Raw genomic sequence first — 21754 nt, 5'->3', positions numbered from 1 at the left:
AAATTAAATGCTAAGAGAAATGAAGCACTGTTGCATTCTGTCAACAAATAGGTATTAGGAAAAGGAAAATAAGAAGAATAAATATACTTTCTCCAGTGCTATATAAAAACAGTAACTTTTTTGAAATAAGAACAGTTTGCTTAAATAGCAAAACATCAAACCAAAAAAAACCCCTAAAGTCTTTAGAGCAATATTTTATCAGAAGCCACTTAAAAAGAACATTGTTTAAAAAGACAATAGACAGCTTTGCACTTCCCTTTGCCTTCTTCCTTTAACTATTTCTTAGTAAGGTACAGAAATCTGCTGAATGAGCTATCCTAGAAAGTTTCTGTTTTCAGAATTTGGTCTCTTACAATAGTCACATGCAACAAAATATAAACATGTTTTTCTGTTTTGGACCTCTAAAGGGTCAAGAGCAAATATTCCTTAAGGGAACACAGATTCGTTTAAAAATATCTACTCCCTCAACTGAAATCCTCACAGCTGTTTTTACACTTTCTCCATTTATAATAATTCATATAATTAATAATTTGCCATTGAAAACATTAGCATGCAGTAAAAGGTAGCACAATTCTATAAATCCAATACCAGAAATGGTTTGTTTCAGTAACAAAATCTATTTACATACATTATTAGATAATATACTGTGTTGTAACACGTATCTACCTTTTCATAAATTAAGTGCAGTACTCTGATTTTTTTTTACTACGAATTCTCTTATTATTAACATGTGCCTGTATAAATAATATAAAGCCCAGCTCTACCAATACTGCTGTCAAATTGATTTAAGAAATAGAATGTGATGAAAAAAGATTTCAAAAATCTTTTTTTCCTTGGAAAGATTTTCTGGGAAGCAAAAAATATATCCCCTTATATCAATAGTCAGATCTTTCCTAAGAAGTAAGCTAATTGAGCTGTTTGTGTTGATAAACTCCCTTTTCTCCAGACTGTTCTTCACTGAGCCATAATTATTTGCAATTTGCCTAAGTCGTCCATTTACTGATACGTCAAGCATGAAACAGAGGCAATTCCAGAAAATGGAAATGCTTCTCAAAATCAATCTTTGGGAAATAATGTGGTAGAAGTTACTGTGTGATAGAAGACTACCTTATAACTGTCACATGGAGATGAATATTAATTTGTTGAGGTTAAGGTGGCTTTGTGCTTCATTTGTTGACTTTGCTTAGCCATCAGCAAGCAGCACAGTACAATTACTCCAGCAAAGCTATTTTTCTAACACGAGTTTTATGATTTTTATGTACTTACCAGTCAGCACACATAACAATGTCAAAATGTCCTTCCAGTTGAGAGACATCTGTCTCATTATCCCATCGTAAAATGCTAGAGGAAAAAAAGATTTAAAAAAAAGAAAAGAAAAAAGGACTTACATTTTTCATCTTGATATTTTAAAAGTATTGATATTATTTTTGTGACACAAAACTGTTTTAAAAAGTATATACACATTACTTTCAAAGATGAATGTAACAATATTATTCTGTACCTTTTTTAGCTTTTAAATCTTGAAGCTAAAGAACTACCTTTTCACTGTAGCAGAAGGGCAATCTAAGCAGTCTGATCAGTGGATCATGGACAAATATTCATTTCTGAATTAGTGGCACATGTACGGCTTCAGATTTTTACCCCCTACCACCTCTGTGAGAGTCAAAGTATTGACAGGCTGAATGTCACACAGATTTGCAAAGCAGATGTGGACTCGTGGCTCCCCCGTTACATCTGGCAGGGAAGCCAGTTGTGCTTCTCATTGCTGAAGTGAGCATTCACTTGGGCTCCGGGGAGGAGGGACAGGGTGAAAGAATGCCCAGCTTAACTTCAGTGCCAGCTACGTTGCCTCGGGTAAGCTTAAAAATACAGCAGTGCTGACTCTGTCAGCACCGATTCTCTCATAGGTGATAAGTCATTTATGATAAGTCATTTAATTCTAAGATACCTAATAATAGGCAAAAATGCACACGTGTGCAAAGTTCTTTGTTTATGAATGCTGCTGCTTTACGTAGCTGCCACAGAGAGTTTCAGTACTTTGCTCCCATTTAAAAACAGCAACTAGTATTGGAATTTACTGCATACTTAAAATATCATTACTCTGAAGATTTGAAGCTGCATTTCTATTTCTACTCTATTTTTAAAAAAATAATCTATCCTTTTTCATTTCCTGGTTATTTATAAAAGAAAGTGGATAAATATTTATGGGAAAAGCACTTGTGGGGGAAGGGTCTAATCTGATCTTGTCAGGTTGTGCATGCTTATCTCAGTTTTGTATGAGTCTTGACCAAATAGACCCTTTAGTCTTCCCGCAGCTATAATCTACTTCTGGTTAAAAGCCGTCTCCATTCACATACTACTAATATTTAACTGAAGATCAGTTATAATGTGTTCATTCAGAAATGTTCCCTGAGTATACACGAAAAAAGGGAATTGTATACATGGACTACACCATCTGCAAAAAGGCTAAGAAATATATTATATATGTGTGTGTCTGTATATATATAAATATATATATTTTTATATAAAATTATTGAGCTCCACAAACAAAGAATTAAGGTACGAGCAGATGTGTGTGCCTGTGCACAGACACAGATTTTGAGACAGAAAGCTTTTTAAAAAAACACGGAAATCAGGAAAGGAGAGGCCCGACTGGTTGGGAAAGCTTGGATGATGTGGGGCTCAGCGCCACCGAACAGATCAGCACTCATTAGCCCATCTGCCCTCCTGGAATTTACCGTGGCAAACCAAAGAGAGAGAAGAGTAGATGAATTTAATTCTTCCCCCTGGAACGGGCAGCAGTGGGGATCTGCGAAGCCTAGGTAGCTCTGCACACTGGCACGCAGCAGGCCGCCAGGAGCGAAAAGTGACAAAGGAGAGTTCTCACTCTCAGCTGCCGGCTGCCTGCTGGCTACCAGCGGCTTTTTCAAACCTGTTTCCCTGGAAACTTAGGTTCAAATGGAGAAATTAGGTAAAGGTAAGTTTTGTGGGTTTAAAGTACACACTCTAATATTTTAAGAATCCTGAAGCAGAACTGGAAATTGGCAGATGAACTGTGAGCCTTAAAAGGCCACCTTTGGTCCTCATTGCTACAGAAGCAGAGATCTGATCAGTACCACTATAGGGATTTGAATTATGAATTTTATAATCCATATATTTACTATACTTCACATGTGTAGTTTGGAAGGCAGCACAGGTGCCTTCTCCTGGGGGAAAAAAAAAACCCCAAACCTCTTATGTTACTGTCAGGTTGAGCAGGCAAAATACAGCATTTTCTGTGCACACCTACCGAACACAGAGAGTTTGTGCAGGTAGCGAAAAGCTCAGCAGCCATAATGCTGAGCAACATATAGAATAGAGAAGTTACCAGGAGCATGAGCAGTGGTGCAACAGGACTAGCATGCAAGCTGTTACAAGGAGTGAGCTAAGGGCCGCACATTCAGCCATAAGCCAGTCTTCTTTCATTTTCCTGATCTAGCTCCAGAGCTGCTCTTGGTCGCTAGCTCCAATACTGCTGCATTTCCTGAAGACATGAGAGTTATGCTAAGGCCAGCGATAAATTTACACACAAGATTTTCAAATTCTACTTTACCATTAACTTTCAAAGGGCAAAGCAACATCTTTATTAATATTGGGAAATAACCTTGTAAACTAAAAATATTTTTTATAAAACAAATAATGACAGGACTGATTCTGATCTCACTTGGCACGTGCACGCTGCAGGGAAAGTTGTAACTATAAGCTGTATACAATTAGCCATGCTATCTTTAGACTAGCGCAAATAAAACTTACACACTGAAGTGTAGCTACAGTACATGTAGCTTAGTACAGGCTGCAACCTCAGAACTTAGGTAGCTAAATCTGGGCTACCATGTCTACACTGTTATCTGATTAAAGCTGCCAAAAATTTGCATGAGTTGCAGTCATACATCTGCATTTGCATCTGTAAAGTGGACATGCCTCTGCATGTCAGGGAATCAGAAATAACTCTGCTCAAAGTCAGAATTATTATATCATTAACACTGATGTCAGAACCAGTCTGATTCTGAATCAGAATCAGCCACTTTGATTTCTAATGCTAATGAAACTAATGAATCAGAGTCAGGACATCTATAAATACCATCAAATAGCAATAAAAGTTCCTGTATCCTAAACATAATTCTTGAACATGAAGTACAGAAAAAACTACTGATACTGCAAAACAACTGTAAAGATGAGTATGAGATAAGTAAAGATATGTGCATGTGTATCTAAATGCATATATCTATATGTAGACTAAGGAATAAGGAACTTTTTTTTCCAGGGATTGTTGATGACGTGACTCTCGGACTCATTGGCCAGAGCTGAAGGAAATATTGAAAGTACAGTGAAATAAGGACCAACTGCATCTTCATTTAAAGAAAAGCACCGCTAGGAAAATCTGAAAAGTGTTAGCAACAGAAATCTGAAAATCTCAGCTTTTATGAAATTTCCTTTAAAAATAGGCATGAGTACGACAATGCTGTGCCACAAAAATCTTTTATGTTACCAGAATCATGTTGAATGCCACCAAGAGAAAAAGTAAATCTTTGTTAATATTTTCCTCTTGTTCCCTCCTCAACAATACTAAATTCATTGATGTAAAAAAGACTGTTTTCACATGTGAAATTCAAAATTGATTTTATTTACTATTTATTAGATAATCAGGAATCAATTTTAACACTAGAATTTTTTTTCCCCAAAGAACTGGGGAGCAGGTCCAGAAGATTTTGTAGGGTTATTTTTTCAGTCTTCTCTCTGAATTTTTTGAGTGGCCATCTTGAATGCACAAAGCAGATAAGATTGAGAAGAATCACTAGTTTGAATTAATATAGAAAACTGAAGTTTCTGAGGCTTCAGAATATTTGTTTTCCAAATTTCTTCCTGTAAAATAAGAACTTTTAAATGTTTAATGTCTTTCTTTTGAGGTAAGATGCCACAATACTAAGAGCTGAAATTATTTTGTAAATTTAGAAAATGTACTTTCCACTGTATTTCTGTCTAAGCCATACGTTTAATGGCTTTTCTGCTAAAAATAACATTTTTAAGGCTGTCTAAAGCCCACTGTTGATTTTAATTTGTGCTGGCTTATTTAAACTACACAGGTTTAGTTTTTTGCAATTGAAAGTAGGCAATTCGATTTCAGTAGAAAAGGACCTGAACCCACGGGAAATATAAAATAATTTGGGGGAATTTTTTGCCTCTTACAAAAATGTTAAAAAATGAAATAGGATGTGAGTGAAAGACTGTTCAGCTACTCCTTAGGCCAAACTGATGGTGTCTGAAACTTGGTACCCGCTAATGGCTGCTTTATGGCCTATATCAAACGAATTCGACCAGTTTTCAGAGGAAAAGTACCCACGTCACAAACCTATTACTATAATTAGCAATCTTGATGGCAGTTCTAGCAAAAAGGACAAGGACTGAATGAGCTATGGAGAATGAACTATCCTCTCACAAACAGAGGTGGCTTTTCCAGGTCAGGGATAAAGCATACTACTGAAATAGTCTGAGAAAATACGTACTGATGCTTTAGTTTCCGAGGCTGTCAATCTTACACCATTCTAAAGCAACAAATACATTAAATAAAAAAAGAATCAAAGCATTTTCTTCTTGTTTTTTTTCCTGATTTATCTTTTGAATTGACAAGCCAGAGAATGTGATTAAGGTCAAGATAAATAGAATAGTATTGATAACAGAACAAAAAGATCAAATAAGAAAATAGAGACTGAAAGAAGAACATCCTTTCTTTAAATACTAACAATGTACCCCCAAATATCCCCTTGCATTTCAAAAACAAAAACCAAACATGGCAAATGTCCCAAGGACAGTTATGGCAGCCAGAGCTGCATTTCCCCTGTAAAGTAATTCTAATTTATGAAGAATAGCCTAATAAATGTCAGCATTTCTTTTCTTACAATTAGTAACTTTTCTCAAAATCTGCAACAAAATCCTGCTCTTGGCAGCTTTTTATTTCTGATGCAAAATACCCCATTGCTATTATTACTCAACTTCTGGGATTCAATGGTTGTCTTCCTAATGTGTCTAGGCAGGTAACTTACAGAGGAAAAAACAGGCTAACTCTCCTGATCATAAAAACTTCAAACATTTCCACGTCCCTCTGAGATGTTGTTGTGATGACTGGCACAGGTTAGCGTAGGTCTCAAGTTAGCAAAAGAGTAGCTGTTCAGATAAAGACAAAAAATCAAAACCAGAAAGAAGGACAAAGGACATAAATGCCTGCTTTGCTTCAAGATGTATTAGCAGTTTTGATAAAGATTAAAAAAAAGTCCCGGTTAACAGATGAACAGCTACCAAGAATCTCCATCTACCAACTTCCTCTTTTCATATTTTAATTTAGGTTTTAGTTTATGAAAAAAATTATCACAGGTGTGCATACAGGTTCGGGTAAGAGATTTTGTCTGGGTATTTATATGACTTTTCCTATGACTTTAACCAAGCAAGCTCTTTAACACACTGACAACAGGAATCACCAGGATGTTTCTCTGCACCTTGTTCTCTGTCTGTGATTCCTCAGTTTTGTACAAAGATCAAAATGACAGATTTTAATTTAGCAGCGGAGACAATGTGTACACATATGATCAGAACTCCTCTGCAGAGTACTGCAACTTCGCCTTCTTCCATTTCCCCATCTTTCTCATTATATTCTCATTAGGTTGCTCTTATTTCTCCCTCTTCTTCCACCTTCTGCCTTTCTTACCTTCACTGCTTCACCTTGCTCTGTATTCTTAACTGTTACTGCATTCCCTATGGTGCACACCTGGTATCAAGAAGCCAAGGTGAAACTTTGCATCATGAGTACCCCATCATCAGTCATTCTCCTACGCTTCTAAGTAGTTTGAATGTAATATTTATAATTGCTGATTGGAATTTCTTTCTAACAGTTTCTTCTTAGGTTACTCCCTTGCAGGCTTTGGCAACTTCCAATTAATTTATTTACTCTTGTCAAAGTTTCCCAATGATTTTTCTCAGACAGTCTCAAAACCAGCATTTTATCCTCATTCTTCTTGACCTCTCTTCTCTTGTCAGCCCAGTAAAATCTTGCTATTCATTAGCACCTGTTATCTACCATTTTCTCTTTTTTTATTGTTATTTACTGTTTCTTCAATGTATTCTTCAAATGATCCTCTTCAAACATTCTCCACATTTATGATAACTTCACAGTGCTGTATCTTCTCCTCCTCTTCTTCCTCTAAATCTTACTTCTGAGCTATCTCATCCATAAGAGCAAGTCCAACTACCCTCTCTGTTTTGATAACCCATCCAAACACTTCTCTACTGCAGACCGTCTGTCTGTCCAGACTTACAACTCAACCTTTTTCATAGCCTCAGGGAATGGTCTTCACCTCAAGCACAACACTTCCAAAGCACAACAAAGCTTTGTTGTTATCTTTTTCTTGATCCCCAGGGACATAACCATTAATTCCAGTCTGTAATCTGGATGTAGCTAAGACCTTTCTCCATATCTGTATTCCCAACTTCTGTCCAGATTTTGCTTATTCTCTCTGCACAGCATCTCTAAGAACTTTCCTATCTACTTCTCTTAACTTTAGTTCTTGACCATGTCATTGTTCCTTATATCTTAACATCACAATATTGTTCTCCCTGGTCTTTGAAAAATACAGTCTTGCCCTATTAATATTTATTCAGTAGACTCCTGCAAAGATTGCTTTTTCTTGCCTGCAACCCTAATCTTGTCACCTTTCTCTTTGTACTCCTCCAGGTAAGTTGCAAGACTTCTCTTCCAAATACTTCACAACAGTTCACTTCCGTATTTGTTCTCTCTCATATAATATTGAAAGGACAAGCCCTTTCCTTAATCAGCCCTAATGTCAGTTTACATCTTTCACTTAGCTTTTCAAGCAAGCACCTTTACGATTTGCTTCCACTCCATTATCCATGATAATTCACAAAGTTACTCCATTATCCTTGAAACCCTCCTATGAAATAGTGCCTACAAAACTGGAAAAAGGTTAGGCTGCTCTTGTGCCACAACTTGTCTATCATACTGACCAAAATTATACTTGTTATCTGTCCTCACAATATCTATCTCTGGTCTTAAACCACAGACTCTCTTGGACACAAACTGCCTTTTTGCTCTGTGTTTGTACAAAGCCTGGCACAATACATGACCAGGCCTCAACATTTATGTAAAAAAAAAAAAAAAAGAAAAACCACCAAATCCAACAATCTGGGTTTTCCTGCCTAAAAGTTGCTTTTTATAACTGCATGATGAAGTTACTTGCTTCCCTTGGTCCTTGTTCTGAGATTACCTGTACAACATATTTTGCTAAAATTCAGATGGAAAAATTACAGTTATACTTCTTCAAAAATAATACTCCTAACACTCACACATATGATCCATGTCAAAAGCTACCAAATTTTTGGAACATACTAAAAGTGCTGCATGTCAATACAACAGTTGCAGAATAAAGTTATCCATTTTGCACACACACAACAACCCAGCATTCAGCACCACAATGCACTTGATTTTTTAAAAGACTGGAGAATATCTTACATAAAAATGTTTTAAATAAAAAAATAGCACTGGTGTTTCCAAATTTGCTTTTTCACGCCCCTCCTCTATGCCAATACCTTAGAAATCAGTCTTTGTTTAGGAGACTGACTACTGTTTTTAGCAAGGTTCATGTGGTGCACCGTGCACAAAATGGATGGTTCTCACATTCTAATTCAGACTGATATGGTTTAATAAAATATCCCATTTCAAAATGCAAGACAGTATAGGCACATGCAGCACAACCATACTGGTAGGATCAGTGAATGAAAGCTTTGTAAAAGTGGATTTTGAGTAGAAATTTGAAGGAAAAGAAGATGATTCCTTGCCTTATGGAAAATAGTCTATCCATGAAAAAGGGGAGGACAATCGAAAGGAAAAAAAAAAAAGGAAAACAAAGAATGTGAAGTGAACCTTAAAGACAGGCCGGTCCAGAAGGAGTGAATGGGAGAAAGGAGAAAGAACAGCTGAGGGGATGTAATTTGCAAATGCTTGGATTTTGAGGGCAGAAGGGACCATAATAATCATGAAGGATCTTAAATTTCTACATCAAGCCCATCTATCTCAGCAAATTAAGACACATTTCAGAAAGATACCCAACTTGATATAAATACATTCACTGTTTGAGAAATTACCACTTCCCATAGAAAGATGTTCTAATATATTATCATTCTCTTTGTCAAAACTGATCTTTTTTTCCTAGACTGAATTAGTCTAGCTTCAATTTCTAAATCTTGTTAGATACTTGTAAGCTAGATTAAAGAATGATATTCTATTAAAGATTTTTTTTCCCCACAGGAGACTTTCATATCAAAATCAATTCATTTTTAACAATCAAGTCATTTCTTTGGCAAGTTACGTAAACAGAGCTCTTTAACTCTTTCTCTTCCTGACCCTGATTCATTCTTCCGCCTCTTTCCTGAATCCTTTTCACTTTCAATATCCTTGGTTAGTGTTTGAATGACTAACTGCCTCATTAATGACATAAACAAAGATAACACTATAAAAATTGCTTTGTCAAAATTTAGAGTTTGTTCCAACTTTCTTATGTCTGTGGCTAACATTAGCAGAGAGGACCTCTGAAGGAGGCAGCCTGCTGAAAGTGTGTGAAATGGGCTTGATGACTGCCTATTAAGGTAGAACACAGCTAGAGGAGGAAGGGTAGACAAGGGTACAATGGTAATAACATGAATCAGGAAACACAACGTAAGGATTGGCTAAAAAAGATGGGTATATATATAAGTATAGAAATAATAATAATACAAAAACTTAAATTCTAACATCACACAGACATTTTCCTTAAAAGCCTTGGAAAGAAAGACATAAGCTTTCTCAAATCAATGGTCTCCACCTAGTCTTTTTGTCCAGTCCAAGATAGTACAAGAGGAACAGTTCTACCAACAGCACATTTTTAAAGCTAAGAGAAGACCATCATAAAATATAGCCAAGAATTTGACAAAACACAACCAAGAATTATTAAAAATAATGCAAGGACATTGTTTTAGATAGCACCTAGCTTTTCTTTCCCTGTTCTTCCAAACACACAGAAATTTCTCTACAAAGCCTTTCCCTTTTTGTCTCTTCATATATTTTTACCTGGTCACATAAAGAAGAAAGACACAACTACAATGTCATTTTAAACAAGTTGCCATTTCATTAAATCAACACAAGCAGGTGAAATAATACACTAATAGGAAATACTTAGAAGTTGGTAAAAGTCAGCTGGTATGGCCAAACAGTAAAGGAGGTTGTTAGAAACAAGAAGTCATTCCTCCAAAAGCAGAGGCTGCATCCAAATGAAGAAAGGATCAAAAACTTGGCAAATTAAATATAAAAATAAAATTACGCAGGCCAAAAATGAGCGTACTCCTTCCTTTGTACTAAATCTTCCTGCCAGCACTTCAGGAGAGTCTGTAGGGCCAGCTGATAATCAGGGTACAGAATGAGCACTCACAGAGGATAACACCATTTCAGAGAGGTTAAATGAATTCTTTGCATCAGTGTTCACTGTAGAAGAAATTGAAGACAATTTCACCACAAAACCCTTTTTTGAGGGATGATGTCTTCTGTAAAAGGAAGTCCTGCTTTATGAACCTTTCAGAGCTCTTCAAAGGGGTCAACAAGTGTTTACATAAGGGTGATGTGGGTAACACAGACTACCTCGGATTCCAAAAGGCTTTTGGCAAAATCCCTCACCAACAACATTTAAGGAAAGTGGACAGCCATGGGATAAGAGTCCTGGCCTGGATGAATAATTGAACAAAAGATAGTAAACAGGATAGTGGTAAATGGTCAGTTCTCACAATGGAGGGAGATAATCAGTAGAGTTCCCAAGGGACCTGTTCTATTTAACATGTTTACAAGTGATGAGCACTGAGGTGGCAAAGTTTGCTCCTGCTATAAGGTTATTCAAGATAACAAGGAAAAAAGCAGGCTGAAGAACTGCAGAAGGATGAAACTGAGTTATTGTACAATGAAATGGCAGATAAAATTCAGCATTGGTAAACGCAAATAGCACAAGGGGAAAAATAATTCTGGCTTCATGTATAAAAGGAAGGTTTCTGAACTGATCATCACCACTCAGGAGAAAACTCTTGATGTTATGACAGACGGTGCCATGGAAACATCAGTTCAACAACAGTCAAAAAAGTAAATCACTGTGAGGCATTTTTAGAAGAGAAATGGAAAATATAGTTATTCTACTGCATGTATCTATCGTTTGCACACACTTTGAATATTGTACAGAATCCTGCTCCCCCTCATCTCAAAAAGAGTACACTGAAATTGGAAAAGGTATAGAGAAGGGCAAGTATGATCAAAGGTACAGAATGGCTTCCACCTCAGTTGAGTTTTCTATGACAGAGAGCTACAAATTCACAATGGCATTAAAAGACAGACTGTTGATTGTTTCTTCTAATACATACATAGGGACATCAAATGAAGATAGCAGGAACCAGGAGCCTTTTCTTCCTAACCAAAAAACAGGAAATGTTTCTTTTGGCAGCTTCTTCCTTGCCAAGGGGTGCTGTGCATGCAAGAATTTTACATGAGGAGACTGGAAAAGTAATTGGAAGAAAGATTCACTGAGGATTACAAAGCCAACGAACACAACAAGCTCAGTAAATGTGCATACAATAAGTTTGAATTTAGCAATGCTCAGATCAATGCAACGAGTGGAAACATGTAAGAAGTCTTTATTAAAGACAATGGAACTTGTTATATGAACAGTTGGAATGAGGAAACTTGGGAAGCCAGTAGATCTGAAATCACTGCAGTAAGATAAAATTCACATGTTGGCAGTTAGGTAGAAAAAGGGAATTCATGTAAGAAGTGGAATCAGGACTATGTAGCTTAGTGATTTCTCACTGATGCCTCTTTCTATTCTGTTACTAAATATCCTTTGGTCTTTAGAAAGGTATGCTTTTTTTTTTTTTTAGGCTTAGTTCAGGAAGCTTATAAATTCATTATATTTGTAAGAAACATTAAAATCTTGGATAACAGATGATAATCTATCTGTTAACCTTTAAGGAAGAAGAATTGTCATTTTTGGTCACTTCATCATACATTCTTAATACAAGTTCTAATGCTGACTGTAATATGGACAAAGAGTACACAATAAACCATTACTAATCAAATCACACAGGGTGCATCGTGCAATAAGCATTTCTCTCACTGTCTTTATGTTTTATGTACTTGCTCTCACTGCTGTGTAGAATGCAATCCTCCTGGGGCAACTCTTAGCAAAACAGTAGACTTGTCCATGCCTAAAACTCATAGGTCCCATTTTGTTCTTAACTGATTCAGTCTTCTCAGACAAGGGAATCTGATGGAAGAACAAAGTCCCTGGTATATATGACAAACAGTCTGTTAACCTTTAGAAAATATTACAAACCCTCCTCTTTGATAAAGCTTTTCCATCATGACACTTGTAATAACAACAATTCTTCAAATTCTACAACCCCAAACCCCCACTTCAGGAAGCTTTCCACATAAAAAAGAATAAAAGAGCAGACTCCATGACTTTGTTATTGCTAATTTAATCATTAGTGGATATATTCAAAACAATGATGAGATGCATGTCAACAGCTGATGGTATAAAGACTGCTATCAGGGTAATTTATATGCCAGGTTATGGGGTAAATTTAAAGTGATTCATGGGTAATTTGTGAATGGGGAATAAACTAAAATCATCAAACCCATACATAGTATTAGCAATTTGCCTTATTATAGCAAGTCATTATTAGTAACAGTGTTATTACTATACATATTTCCAATAAGCGTTAGCAAGACATTCTGTATATACTACTAGAAGCTAAAAATAAACATAGAATTGTATAGTCATTGCTGAAGTAAACTGTTTACTAAATATCTATTATTGTAACACATAATATGACAAACTGCCAGTTTGGCTTACACTACTGTACTTTTAAACAATAATCAAGAGTCAACAGAGAGCTAGATAAGTGCTCATTTATTGCATTTTGTATAAATCTAAATAAATAAATGTATGGCAGGTTGTCCTAATCTAACTTCCCTTGGCTGATATTGGATTGCTTCTTTTTGTACCATACATATTTTGGCATATTTTCCAAGTGTAGAGTTAAATGTCTAGAAAAAGACAGACTGAGTCTCATACCTCAAAATTTCCACTCCATGTGCAAGGAAAAGATATCCCAAAGTGAGATGGAGGTGTAGTGAGAAGAGTCTATTCTGAATTATTTTTTATATGGTAAGAGTCTTTGCACTGGACCCTGCTTAAATGTGCTTATATGTAAGAGTGAGGAATAAGTAGTGCTTTCTTGAGATTAAATTAATGCTGTAATATGTCATTTAAATACATCACTGTATTTGTCATTCTTTTGCCCACAAGTTCTGATCAATGTAAAGTCACTTTGCATGTCAGTGTTGCATTCTTCCCTACAAAATATTACATTTTCTTATGATTTTTTCCATGTATCATTATAAAACTAAGGTTTTGGGTTGTAGAAAAAGCGAATCAAGATTACAGTAATATTTCAGCTATTACATCAGCCTTTCAAGTTTCTCCAAGGTCTTGAGAGTGATCAAATAATTCTATAACTACTGTCTTCATCACATACTGTTACTAAATCGACTGATCTATCCATTAGCACTTCCCAAATAACTAACCAAAGAATAGCCTTAATTTTGATAGGAAACATCAACTACTAATGTGTACAATATATGAAAGATGCAAAATGATCGTAATTTTTGAGATTAGTCATTTGAATACATATATTTTTTAAATTGTACAGAATATGTTACAACACATCTGTGAAAGCCTTAAGAATGTAGAAGTAAAAATCAAATTAAATATTTATTACAATGAAAGTGCCTTATGTTTTGAGATAGTACTTCACTTTACTTTTTAATTTAATTATTTTATTTATGCAAATAAATCCCAAAATGCTATTGCACTTGATAAGTTAAACACTTGACATTTTTATTCCTTAAAATGCAACATTTTATGAAGTCTAGATATGTTTATTAATTAGTGATTATTAACACCCAGTAAACAACATCATGTCTTGTAAAAACACAATCTTTCTTCACAGCATGAAGCTGAAATCTATTATTCACTGATTCCATATGCTGAAATACACTCAAATGATCACAAATGACCTTAAGCATTAGATAAATGTAAATGAGGATAGGGTAGAAAATGTGCTTTTGATTGATATCTAAAAGACCAGGTTTGAAACCTTGACAAGCAATAAAGTCTGAAATCCTGTGCAAAGTACACAGCTATTGGAAAGCTAAAAAATCTAAGATTCTGTATAGAGGCACCACACAGGATAGCCTCCCCACAGCACAGCTGAGGATTTGAGGTTGCTCACAAGAAGTGCTCAGCACTTGGAACCTGAAAGACCATCCCTGGTGCCTGTATGGCCTTTGTCTACTCGGCAAGCAATTATTGGGATGCACAGATATATTTCTAAGATGTATGCACGTATACCATAATGAAGGTAGATATTTTTCTAACCTTAAGTGCTCATTTAAAAAACTTGTCTATTACACAGAATGGTTGCACAAGCATAGGATAAATTATATGAATGAACTAAAATTGTATGTTAATACACTTATTCTGCTGTAACAGCTTGCCTTTTTCAGCTTTACTTTTGTCACTCTTTGAAGGACTGAGAGCCCTTATTCTGGAATAAGAATCATTAAAAAAAAAAGAAAAAGATTTAGACACACAATGAGAGCGCACTATTTGCTCTTAGGTAGCTACCTCTAGGCACATTCTAATTCATAGCCCCATACCATAAATATGAAGTGTGTATGATAGTTTACTTTTTAATTACTACCAAAGATGAACACACATCAAATTCTCAGCTGCTTCCAACCCCTACCATACACGAAGATTTCTGATGAGCCTATGCAATATGAAGTCCTGACTTCAATGAATAATGAGCCTTCAATTACAGGGTGAGTCAGAAACAGCCCTGGAGATGATCTGAAAGCAAGTTCTCTGAACATCTACAATGCTTACCCTCTAGAGCATGTCTTCAGGGATAACTGAGACAACAAAGCAGGTACAGTTTGAGAGAAACACTGGGTGCGCCCTGCACTTCAGAACTTGGTCAATGGCAGTAAAGAAGGGCTCCAGCACTCTGTGCCTAGCTCCCATATGGCCCATTTGCCTTTGCAACAACGTCACGTGATACTGATCAAGGAAACAGGATGGCCAAAATCTTCGCACAAAGAGCCTGACAACATCTGCCTCAGGGGCAAAGGGATTTGCTGCTACCCTGAATTCTCAGTGTTATTTAAAAATGAACTCTACCAGTGATTTAGGTACATTCATTCCAAGCCTCTTATTCAGTACAATGGGTAATGCTGATTCTCAAGAAGCCCAATTTCAACTATGCAATGAACAGCAGCTTGAAAAGACATGCTGTATGTTTAAAAAAATAAAAAGGAAAAGGACCATTATGTCACCAAGAATAATCAAACTATACTTGCTAGGTAAAAAAGCAATTCAAATAATTTTTTTAATACTTTCAAATTTCTGTTTTGCATCACTTACACTGTGATACATCTTCTTACACTGTATACATCTGTGACAGTATCAATCATATAGGTCACACTTTTGCATACATTTCCCACTTATATTAAATACACAATTACATGCAAGAATCCATAAGCCACTTTAGTACAATCTTACCAGCTTGACACTTTTTGAGCCTTAAATGCTCCTGCATTTTGGTTTCTTGTGATGATGTCACTTACATCTGTAGCATACTTGTTAAGAATTTTCTATAAAATTAGAGCAGTAATAAAAAATCATCAAGAATATATTTTTTCCATTGTTAACACCTTCATAGTGTCTTTTATCTGTTTGGTCTGCTTTAATCTGTGCTAACAGTCAGTCTTTTCAGACTTATAGATTTTATAGTTCTACTCTGGCACATCAGCCATAAATCTAGCCAGCAACTTGCTATTGTTGCCTACCTCTATTGACTGTTCTTTCATTAACAATTCCATTTAAGGAAGGGGGAGGGAGCTGAAAAAGGTTTCCCATATCTTACGTACATTTAAAGGCAACTATCTTTTACAAATATATGAGTTACAACCACGGGGAACAGGAATTCGTTAGCACAGTCACTTAACGAGCAGCTTAGTTTGTGCTGCTTTTGACTGTATCACTAGATCACAGCGCTGAGGCTTCAGAGGCTGAAGGGTTTTGAGTTCTGCCCCAGCCACAGCACACGTACCTTTGCTCTTGGCTCTGACTGTCTGGATAAAATCCAACACACAACAGGAGCACTTTCACCTGCAGCCAAGAGAGTTTCTAGTTTGTTTGCTTTCTTGAGAATGGTTTGGAGCTCCTCTCTGCTATAACAGATCAGTAGAAAGCAAAAAATGCCTTTTCTTCCCCATAGGCACTGCAACAGCGTTGCCTTTGTCTCATGTCTCAGCCTCTTTCAGTTTGGAAGATCGGGTCACAAACTTGGGTAGCACCTCAGGCAGACCCAAAGCAAAGATTGTCAACGAAAAGTTTCCACGGCAGCTGCGCCCAGTCACCTGTGCCTGCAAAGATAACCTTTACAATCAATCATTTCTGGTTACTGAGAAGACATTGGAAAGACAAGGTGTAGCAAGTCATGCAAAACTATGAGAGAACTAAATGACAGCCCACTTGAATCCATACGTATCCAAAAAAAATCACTCATATATATCAATAAATATATCAATAAATGTGGATGCCACAGCCTGTACTACTACTACATCGATATCTGAAAAGGGATCCGTTCCCTCTAAAATAAATCCTCATTCTGATCACAGTTCTAAAATCAGAAAGAGATTCAGACACTAATGCTTTACAGTAGTAGCATCGAGTCATACAGGCACAGTTTTGAAAAGTAAGTCAATGACTGCTCCCTCTTTTTTAAGGTACAGGAAATCTAGTGATAATTAGGAGGATGTTGGTGTCCCAAAAGTTAAATTCTTCTTTGCAAACGCTCTTATAAGAAAATTGAATACTGTAATATTAGACTCATTTAAACAATGACTAACGTATCTTTTTATTTGCTTTGATGAAATCACATAATTAGCCTTCCTAACACTGTTGACTATTTAAGAAAAGTTATTTTAGGAAAAACTCTATCCAAACAATGTGAAAGAAAAGACAATTCGTATTTCGTGAAATCAAAAATTACAAATTCAGTGACAGAAAACTGGTTTAAACCAATCTCTCTGCTTTGGACATACCTTTTAAAGTGTTGCCACAATACGCAATGGAAAGCAATAATGAATGGCACATACTTCTGAAGCAAAAGGAAGGCATAAATAACTCCATGAACAAAGCATGCTATTTTTTAGTAGAGGCAGAAGTAACACTGTTGATAAATTAGTTACACTACTTCAATTATATAACTGAGGAAAACTATTAATAATTGTAGTAAACATGTTAACACTACCTTTTAAAAATAATTTATAAGTCCATGTCTTCAGGCATTCAGGCTGAACATGACCTTTCTAACCTAAATTTCCCAGGACTGTTGAAAGATCCATACGCTATATTTTAATGGCCATTACAGTGCACTGCAACAATGTTTTGTATTATTGATGCTTTCCAATAGTAGTTCAAATCACTAGTGCATGGTGTGAAACAGAGCTAAGGCAGAAGGTACTTAGTGTTTCTGAATCAGGAGACCATTTTTACAAAAAATGAACCTGATCCTTGGATTTGGACATGTTGAACTGAGTTTAGACCTTTCCAGTGTTTCCAATTTGGTATTCTATGTGGGATCTATCATAGAGATGACCTAAACTGGAAAATTTGTATCTGAATACATATCACCCAAAATTTCAAAGGGGATTGAATCTGATGACTTTGCCTATATATATATATCTTTTATATTGACTTGAAAGACCTGCATTTTTATTTTTAATATTATCTTTATTTAAACAATCATGAAAGAATTTAGATCAAATACACTAAATCAACAATGAAGTTTTGAAAGAAGCTGAAAAAGCAAGAACATCTGTCTTTATTTCATAGGTTTTGCAATAGGAATGATCTGTTAAATAATTAAACTCTACCTATGATAAATAAAAATAGTGAGTTACAGTGCAATCTTTTAAATGGATTAGTAACTTACATCATAACATCCATTTAAAAGTCTCCATAAAAAGTCCCATGCATAAGGCCATTGATTAATATATAATAAAGCTATATATTCAGAGTGAAGTGGTTAAAATCACAATAATGATTTGAAATTAACGTATTCATCAAGTTTTTTAGCTTGCAATATTTCAATAATATATCCTAATAAAGATGCTCACAACATACATAGTGAATACTTCATGTGGCAGTATGAGATGGAGAATAATATGAAGACTGTCAAAAATTAAAAGAAAAATCAAATCCTCAAAAGCTTAAGACTTCACAAAGCAAAGCTGTTAGTTCGCTCACTGAATAGCGATAACAACAACAAAAACAACAATAATTATGATGATGATGATGATAATACAAAGGCAGATTCTCAGATGCAATGCACTATTGCCAGGTCGATTTTCAATTACATTTCACTGATGTATTCATTTGTTTCTTAATGCGCTCATCTTGCCCATTAAGAATAATTAGCAGGCTTGCTTGGTGATTTCCTGGCTTCTGACAGTGATTTTTTTCCTTTTTGTTGACAACCACTTTTACTTTTTGGAAAGTAATTTTTGGATATTATAGTATGACTGGCATGTAATTTAAGCTTCCTAAGAAATTTAAAGGGAGGATGTAAACAGTAATTTTTAAACAAGATTATTTTAATCTATAATACCTACATAAAAAAGCATAATACTAGGCATTAACTATTCCTGAAGAGCAGAATCTAGACAAGAAAACAGTATTTTATCCCACATTAATTTAATCTGGTATGCTAAACAATTAAAAAATACCATCAGCAATAATAAAAGTTAGCAGGAATACATCATTTGTAGTCTGTGACACTTGGGGCCAGATACTATCTCCAACTAAACTAAAAAATCTTACTGATTTCTGTGAGTCTGGTGTGGTTGAAACAGATCTAAATTTAGTCTAAACTTCTGTTATAGCTAGTCACTGTAGCAAAGAATGCAAAAGAAAATTACCGTATGACAGATCATAAAAATACTAGTGAAGTCCATAAAACATAAAATGCAACGTAAATTTTATTACATGCTCTTTTAAGAATACATTCCACCTACACTGTAAAGTTCTTAGTCTGCTGCACTTTGGCACCCTGCTAATATTAAGCCCATTGTAAAATCCAGCACAATAAAAGCACTTTGAATGCTGAGCCTTCAGAGCACCAAATGTTAAAAAAGAAAAATAAATTCTTGTTAGAGCCTTCCACCAATCACTTCTCTAAAAGGGATTCACTGAGTGAATACAGATGAAGACTTCTTGTAAGACTTTCAGAAATAAAAGATATTTCTAAAACATATTGTGAAAACTAAGGTGTATTAATTAGATCATATTAAGAGTATCTTTTTCAGAAATAATAGCGCTCTAAATTGTTTAGTTCCAAAGGTTGAGCAAAGACTGATTTTTAGCACTCACCAATTCTCCTATCTGTAGAAGATAGATAAATTTGATACAAGTTCAGGTATGTTTATGGAATCTGCTATGCAAGATATTTGCTGACCTGATGATTACTAAGCTCACCTGAAGCTTTCTGTGGGTAGAAGGACCTTCTGTTAAAAAAGCATGCTTTTGTCAAACATCAGTTTATTTTGCTACACTAGTTTTGAAACACTTTTCCTCCTCCACATTTTTTATCTTCACAAAGACATCTGAGAAAGATTAGAAGGGGTGATGCTATGTAAAACTACACAGAATAATGAATACCTCCTCCTCAACCCATGAACATAATCCACGAGAATTTAGCAAAATAAAAATCCTTGGAACACAATTGAGAACCTGCATTTTCAAGAAAAAGGAGACTTTTATGAGGCTTCTTTCAAGTTTTAAATGATATGATTTGTGATTGCCTGTTTTTCTCCATGAAATTGTTAAAGTGTTGTAAGCAATTATAGTTGGCTGAGTTACATCTGAGAACGTGTTTTTAAAGCTAATAGCTAATAGGCACTGCCATGTTTCCTGTTTTAACAGTTATAAGCAAAGACAATTTTTTTCAATATACAACAGAGTTTAACTTATTTTTTCAGTAAGTACTCATTGTGCTAGCTTTCAAAATCTAAATAATTCTGATGATGCAGTGGCCAAAACCCCTTGCCTTAAAATGCAAATGGAAAGATTACCAAGGAACAAAAGCAAATAGATATCTTCCATTTTTTCCTCTCAATTTCTAAGGGCTATTAGTATTCACTATATATATCTGTTCTTATTCTGTGCTGATATTTAATGTGGCCACAAATTATGCTCACTCATTCTCTCGCTTAGCCAAAGTACAGTTCAATTTTCTGAACTATATGTTCATACTGGTATGGCATAATAGCAATTTATTCTAATATAATCATATAAGAAATATAATAAAATACTGCCTACAAGGGACAGAGTAGTTTTAAAATGTTACATCAAGAAAAATAATGATAAAATGATAATTGATTAAGCAGGCTAAATGGATAATTTGCAGGCAGTTACAACTTAGTAGCAATAATGAAACTGTGCCTTTTAAAATACACTAGAAAAACTATGACAATATACAAATACTGTGTATATTTTAAGACATTAGTATCTGCAAGCAAAAAAAAAAAACTGGTTTCTCCTGCAAAAAGAATACATGTCAAAAGGAAGCTAATGATTTGATTCACTGCTATACCGCCTGTAACATGCAGCATATACACAAGGAGTCTTTCAGAACCATAAGACAAATATTTACTACTGTACTTGCTCTATACCAACATGTACATTTTTAATTTAGGAAGAAAATGTGGAATTTATTATAGGGGAAATTGTAGCTTTGTTCAAGATATTCTACATCTATTTTTTAATTACTTATGTGGGGACTTTTTCTTAATATACCCCATGCTGTCTGTCTTTATATCGATTGTTACTCAGCCAGTAAAAAGGAATGAGCACAACAAACCAGTTTTCTATCTGAATAAGGATACTTTTGATGGCCTTTTCATTTCCATCAGTTAACAGAACTTCTTTGACATCTGCAGAAATAGCAACCTGAAAAAAAGAGCACAGCAAACAATGAGCAAATATGCTTGTCTGTGTGGAAGTGAAGACAGGAGTGACAAGCCTTCAGTATCATGCTTCCTCACCTATTTCTCTGTAACAATCTTCAATCTTTTTTCATTTTATGTCTGCATTATTTTAATCATTCAATCAAATCAGTCAATACTTTTATCATTCCATTTGCGGGAGCCTCTATCTTGCTATCATTCTGTTCCGTAATTGCATTGTGACAGCGGATGATGGTATTCTGAGAGGCTTTCATTTGCGGGCTTCTGTTTATCTAGTAGAGCCATCATACAAGGCTGTCACTCTGCCTTTCAGCTTGCTTCTGTCTGACTGCCTGATGCCCTTCATATAACTTTGCATTGCAGGCAGATGGCTTTGTAAGGGTAATTTTTTTGTGAGCTTTGACATGCTCGCACATTGGGCTGTAACCTCGACACATTGTATAAGAGCGACAGGTTTGTCAAATGCCAATCAGTGTAACAATATGCTTTTATTTGTAGAGACATAAAAACTTGTCTAATGCACTGCACTGCTACATAATATCT

The 21754-nt window shown here is 35.3% G+C and overlaps 1 protein-coding gene across 1 annotated transcript in view; it reads right to left on the bottom strand.

The window, feature by feature from the left end:
- CAMKMT (calmodulin-lysine N-methyltransferase) overlaps positions 1-21754 on the bottom strand; it is a 237477-nt gene that overhangs the window by 25056 nt on the left and 190667 nt on the right. The window contains exons 6-8 of the mRNA XM_067293156.1: positions 21131-21194; positions 15741-15807; positions 1267-1341 (exon numbers count right to left, since the gene is read on the bottom strand). Coding sequence (XP_067149257.1) covers positions 1267-1341; positions 15741-15807; positions 21131-21194 — 206 coding nt within the window. The remainder of the gene's footprint in view (positions 1-1266; positions 1342-15740; positions 15808-21130; positions 21195-21754) is intronic.

This window comes from Apteryx mantelli, chromosome 3 (assembly GCF_036417845.1).
Source record: "Apteryx mantelli isolate bAptMan1 chromosome 3, bAptMan1.hap1, whole genome shotgun sequence".
NCBI classification, from domain to species: domain Eukaryota; kingdom Metazoa; phylum Chordata; class Aves; order Apterygiformes; family Apterygidae; genus Apteryx; species Apteryx mantelli.
Note: the sequence above shows the minus strand (reverse complement) of the source record. Positions and strands in the feature narration are given on the sequence as shown.